The sequence below is a fragment of the Palaemon carinicauda genome, chromosome 14 (genome assembly GCF_036898095.1).
Source record: "Palaemon carinicauda isolate YSFRI2023 chromosome 14, ASM3689809v2, whole genome shotgun sequence".
In the NCBI taxonomy this organism is placed as follows: domain Eukaryota; kingdom Metazoa; phylum Arthropoda; class Malacostraca; order Decapoda; family Palaemonidae; genus Palaemon; species Palaemon carinicauda.
Window position 1 is genome coordinate 4949796 of NC_090738.1, and position 6523 is coordinate 4956318.

The window sequence follows — 6523 nt, forward strand, 5'->3', positions numbered from 1 at the left end:
TTTCCGTGTTGGAGCCTTTGGGCTTATAGGATCCTGGTTTTCCAACTAGTCCTGTAGCTTAGCTTTTAACAATGATGATAATAATATGGTTCTTTAGCTGTGGTAAAATTTTAAATTACAATATGAATCTCACCTGATGTTCATATTGCTTCTCTCTGGAATCTGTTTTATTGATGTTTATTCCTAAACTATGAAATTTCCTATTTTCTTTCCTTTTGATAAACTTATGCCTCTCGTCAAGTAACGAGACAATCTAGAGGTTGATGGCTTGGGCAAGCCATATTGCCTTTGTGTCACTGCTAGCTTGTTGATAGGCCCCTAAACTCCAGATTGTTGAGATTTAGGTTTTCTACATACTTCTTTCCTTCACGGGTAACCAACCCTCTTTTCTGAGAGAGTAGGAGTCGGCAATATGAACGTCCGGGTAGGTTCATTGAGTCATCAGTGTGGGAGTTAGCAATATGAACATCACAATAGGTTAATTGCATTATTGAATTTTTTATTTATTTTTTTTTATTTATATATTGTACTCGCCTTCTGTTAGTATATATGCCCACCATCCTCCCCAAATGCCTCATGGTATTAAGAGAATAGGGAATACCGTAGTTTTGACTTTGAGACTAAAGGCAAAGGCAGTATGGGTTACCCAAGTCATTGGTTCGTTGCCAGTAACTGTTAGATTGTATCATTTCTTTACTAGAGGCATAGGTCTATTGAAAGAAATCAGAATTCTTTATTTTATTTTAGTGTTAGGAGTTAAAAAAAAAACAGCTTCTAGAGAGAAGCAATATGAACATCAGGTGAATTATAAAAATTCTATAGTTTCTTGGTTTGCAATACTGTAATTTCTTGAGATGTGAGCACATGCAGTAGGATATTCTTAAGATTATTAGTGCTGCCAGTGCAGCTAATGTGGTGCACTGTTGGCATTACTAGATGGTCTTTGCAATGTTCCTTTGGCCACTATTCTGTATGGTGCTTTAAAAGCAGTCATACTTTATACTGTACCTGTATATGATGCCAGTTTTCCATGAGTAAATGGAAAAAAGTTGTTAAAATTTAATTCCATAGATGTTTATGGAAGATTCAGTTGCGTTAGCCTTGTCATAAGAAAGATGAGGAATAGTTGACATAGAAGTTACATGATAAGGATCAGTAATCAGCCTCAGGAAAAATTGGAAAATGTGGGAAGATGAAGATCTGGATCATGTGAGAACTCAAGACACAAAGAGCAATAAAAGGACTATTTCCATTCCAACAATTACCAAGTTTTTGGTGTTAGTGTGACTGTGAGTTTGTAGATTTTTTTTTTAATTACAGTTAAAATACCTGCATTAATAATTGTTGAGTATTTAGTCAGACCAAATTTTATTAATAATGATTAATAGTTCATTATGGGATTATTTTTGGTGCTGAAGAGATGAACCCAATACAAAGCTTTGATCACATAGAAGTGTTGAAAAAGGCTGTGATACTAAGAATTGACTCCTTTATGGTATCTTTATACATTGAAATGTCATTGCAATATTTATTCCAGAAAAGGCCCATGAAACCCATTCTTTGATCCTTTTTTCACTCTTCAGACAAGTAAAATATTTGAATGCCTCATTATGCTGTATTAATGGGTATATATGGTCAAAATTAAGAAAGGTCATACAGTATTGATATTTGGACATGATTAGGTATATTTTGCATAAATGTTTAATGCCATACATTTAAAAATTACATGGAATGGCAGTTTGAAAATTTACAAGATTGTTTTGGATTATAGGTTTCTAAAGCTGGAGCAACCCGATTTATGACAAATGCAATGCAATGCACTGACACCTGATCAATGTTTTAGGCTAATGAGCTCGGCTTTGATATTGGCAACTAGCTATATTGCTAGGGAAAAGGGGTACAGTGTTAGTGATTTTTCATGGCAGGTTTTTAATATGCAGTAATATGCTTACAACCAAATATCAGTCATACTCCAGATTGTGGGAAACTGCCATAACTGCAAAACTAGATATAAGCACCGTTTCCGGGAGGTAATATTCATAGAGATAATTGATGGAATACTTCATAACCATGTCACTGACACCTGAACAAGGTTTTAGGCTAATTAGCTCAACTTTGATATTGGCAACTAACTATCTTGGTAGGGAAAAGGGGTACAGTATTGGTGATTTTTCAGGGCAGGTTTTTAATATGCAGTAATATACTTGCCAAATATCAGTCATCCTGCAGATTGTGGGGAAACTGCTATAACTGCAAAACTAGATAGAAGCACCGTTTCATAAGAGATAATTGATGGAATACTTCATAAACATGTCAGATACAATACCTTCCATTGCAAGATTTCCCCATATTTTCAGTGTTTCTATGATAATATTATAAGCATGTTGGATACACATTTGAAATATTTTGGTTTTGAAAAAAGAAATAACTTGCATGCCTAGTCCTACTAAATTATGCTTAACTACAGTGTATGAAGTTCTTGGTATTGTATGCATGGATTTTATTAGTTTGCTCATGGCCTAGGTTGTGTGTTATAAGTTCTATAGTTTTGATTTGTGTGTTAAGGTAATATTGAAACGACTAAAATTTTTTTATTAGTTTGTCATCAGTGTTATGGTTATAAGTAGTAAACCTGAATTTTCAAGTTGTGATGATGAATTGAGCCTTACTGATGTATTGTGTATCTCTTGGTAGCATTGTACTGTAGTGTAAGGAGCCAAATAGCAAGTCATGTTAAAATTCTAAGAACTGTCATCACAGTTACAGTATAATTATTTGTATTCAAACTAAAGAACTCAAAAGTTTTAGGAAAGTCATGGAAGTTAAAAAAATTTCCTTATTTTTTAAATGCAATAGTAGGCACGAATAGCATTTTAAAATAATTTATATTACTGCATTTTTTATGATGCCTGAATTTTTTTTTCATTCGTCACTAGGGTTTTAAAGAAATTTTTGTCCTCAGCTAGCTTAGCATCATTCAAAATGAGTGATATTGTATTTATGAAAAAAACAACTTATTTAGCTTCAAAAGGAGGCCAAAGACAGATATGTCATGAAGAATACATTCATAATAGTACAGTATAAAAATATTACTCTGTAGCTAATGTCCAAAGCCAGAACCAGTTTTGTTTTCACCCCAGTGACTTTTTTAACCCTATGTAGTTTTTAAGCACTGAAAGATTATAGCTAATCATTCGGGCAAATCTTACGAGAGTCAAGAAGTTCCAAATTTTATAATTGTACTGCAGGGGAACAAAACGTAAATGTCTGTAACCTTGCTGAGTCAAGAGCTGATAGGAAAGTGCAATACTAGGTGATATGTACTGGAAGCATAGTGAAAAAATCCAGTGGCGCCAAGGTGCTGATATACCAGAAATCTTTAATAGAAATTCCTGTAAAACCCACCTTGTAATACTGTAGTATGTTTTGCTATGTTTTTTATTAGCTTTAGCTAATTGGCAGCTCCAAACACTGCTTTAATATTTAGTTAGGTTTTTGATAATAGTAAATACAGTAGTGGAATATATTTTTGTAGGTTAAAAAATCCAATAGACTAATTTTTTTTATTTCAAACATTTGAGCCTCTCACACTTATATTCAAGCACACACCACAGCCTGCTATAAAAAATATCCAACTAATATTTAAGACATAATTGATATCAACATCAAAGGTTGCTTTGGAGAGACTTTCAAGAGTAAGAACTGAGACAGCTCTGTGCATGAATATGTCAGCTTCTAGGTTTACTTGCCATTGGAATTTTTTTGTCACCTAGACTTTGTTTATAAAATGTTACAAATGCTTTACACTTTCATTTTGCCATATGAGTTCAGAGAGTTTCAGAGATATCTATCTACTTTGGTAGGTGATTGTTACTTCATATAATTCTTTGTTGTATATTAAATAATCACCAAGGATGTGCAAATTTTTTTTCTTTTCTTTTTTTTGGTATGTCTTGTTCAGTACAGTATTTTAGGAGAAATGTTATACACAACCACTTTAGCATCTTTAATTTCTTAGAAATACTAAGAACATATGTATACAAAGGCTATTTGGTTTTTTTTCAGAATTTCATGATACTGGATTTACTAGTTTACCTTTTTTCAGGTACATGGAGGAAGATAGAGACTTGGAAGCAGTAATGTTGCGTAAAGGCCTTCAACTTTCGCCACTTAGACGGGAAACTGGTGTTTAAACTTTTTTTCTGAAAGCTTTAGATTATGAAAATGTGCTTCAAGGATTGATCAGTTATGCAGGATATTCAGCTAAAGGATATCTTATTTGTAACTTGACAACAAACTATAGAACTCAAACTTCCTTAAGCATCATTTACACCTGATCCTGTATTTTTTTTTTTCATTAATTTCAAGACCAAATGTAATAAATGCAAGTTTTCAGTAATTTAGCTATACAGTACCAAACATTGCAAATTATTAGAGCAGCTGTTGAATTTAGATATACAATTTATTTCACATATTTCAAGCAGTTTTATTATATTGAAATACTTTTTTTTTTACCATCAGGATACTTTATTTACTGTATGTGCTAGGATATTTACTTCCCATAGTAAAAACTGTGCCTTTATTTATATTATTATGAACAAACAATTAATGTATAAATGGTAAATATTTAAATTTCAATGGATGCATCAAGCTTTCTACATTTGTGTACTGTACTATAATTTTGGGTGTAATTTTGACTTTCATTTTTTCTTTTGCTTTTAATGAGCCTTTTACATTATTAATAAATGTACAGTGTAGTATCTCATACTTTTATATTTTCCATTGCTAAAAGTACTGATGCCTTGTTTTATGGTACCTTGCTGTATAACTGTTTACAACAAGATAAGTTATTTATTGTATTTATCTGGTTACGTATCGGCTCATTTTGAATGTGTGTAGATGTACAGTATATTGAAAGTGAGCACTAAATCCATTTTGATGGATGAAATTCATACTTTCATACTTTTACTTTTGAAAGGTAGCTTTAATTCATGCATTTGTATATATATCAACTTTCGTAAAATCCATTTTGCATGAAAATGCCATGTATTTGACAGAAGTGTATAGTAGTTCCCTAACATTCATGCTATGGGAGAAGGAGACATTTTAAACAGTAGGTTGTTTTTACGATACTAGGCCTCTGAAAAAGTATGGTGAAATCCTATTGGTGATAACATTATAATAATTAATTTTCTTTTACAGTGCGTGAAAATGTTTTAATTAAAAGTGTCAGGTATAATGTGATGTCAGAAAAAATGTTATGCTCGTTTACTTTATACCTATATTAAAATGTTCTGATCTTGCAATTTAGATTGGTAATGTAAATTAATAAGTTTTTCATCTAATTTATACATGTTTTTCTACATATTTCATTGTATTGTGTACAGTTAGATAAATATTGGCTAGTTTCATACTGTATTATTTACCATGGTGCTCATAGTAATTGAAATTTTAAATGGCTTGTTTCATTAACCTTTCCAGGCTTTAATAACCTAAACCAGGTTTGGTTTCTTGCACAATTTTGTAAGGTGAATTTTCTCTGCAGATGTTTGCAGTTCCTTTGCCTCATATTGCTTTTAACCAATAGTAGTAGGTTGGCCAGGCCACCAGCCACTCGAGGTACTACTGCTAGAGTGTTATTGGGTCCTTTGGCCAGACAGTGCTACATTGGATCCTCCTCTTTGGTTGCGGCTCATTTTCCCTTTGCCTTACACATACACTGAATAGTCTGGCCTGTTCTTTACATATTCTCCTCTGTCCTCATACACCTGACAACACTAGGAGATTACCAAACAATTCTTCTTGGCTCAAAGGGTTAACTACTGCAATGTAATTGTTCAGTGACTACTTTCCTGGTAAGGGTAGAAGAGATTCTTTAGTTATGGTAGGCAGCTCTAGAAGGACACTCCATAATCAAACCATTGTTCTCTGGTCTTGGATAGTGGCATAGCCTCTGTACCATGGTCTTTAACAGTCTTGGGGTAGAGTACTCTAGCTTGAAGGTACACTCGGTCATACTATTCTATCTTATTTCTCTTCCTCTTGTTTTATTTAAAGTTTTTATAGTTTATATATGAAATTTATTTTAATGTTACTGTTGTTAAAATATTTCATATTAATTACTTTCTTGTAGTTTCCTTTCCTCACTGGGCTTATTTCCGTGTTGTCCCTCGGGCTTATAGGAATCTGCTTTTCCAACCAGGATGTAGATTAGCAAGTAATAATAGAAATGCAAATAATTTTGCATGGTGAAAGCCATACAAGTTAATATTTGCCAATACTTTCAATGAATAGAAATCAAACAATTATTAATACCAAAGAATAAAATCTCAAAAAATTTTTGCGCATTCTAGACCAAGTTGAGCCTTGTGCATAGAGGCTTGTGATTCTATTGTATTTTACCATAGTACTACTCCCCCCATTTTCGGGGGTAGCCGATATCAACAATTATAATTGCACCAATATATCCCTGCATGTCGTAAAAGGCGACATAAAGGGATGGGATGGAGGGACTGACAATTCA

The 6523-nt window shown here is 32.9% G+C and overlaps 1 protein-coding gene across 7 annotated transcripts in view; it reads left to right on the forward strand.

Annotated features, from left to right (window-relative positions):
• Window positions 1-5409, forward strand: part of Mical (Molecule interacting with CasL) — a 442383-nt gene extending 436974 nt beyond the window's left edge. For all 7 annotated transcript variants that reach the window (XM_068386751.1, XM_068386754.1, XM_068386755.1 and 4 more), the window contains one exon: window positions 4106-5409. In XM_068386751.1, coding sequence (XP_068242852.1) covers window positions 4106-4193 — 88 coding nt within the window. In that variant the 3' untranslated portion in view covers window positions 4194-5409. The remainder of the gene's footprint in view (window positions 1-4105) is intronic.
• Window positions 5410-6523: the final 1114 nt, after the last annotated feature.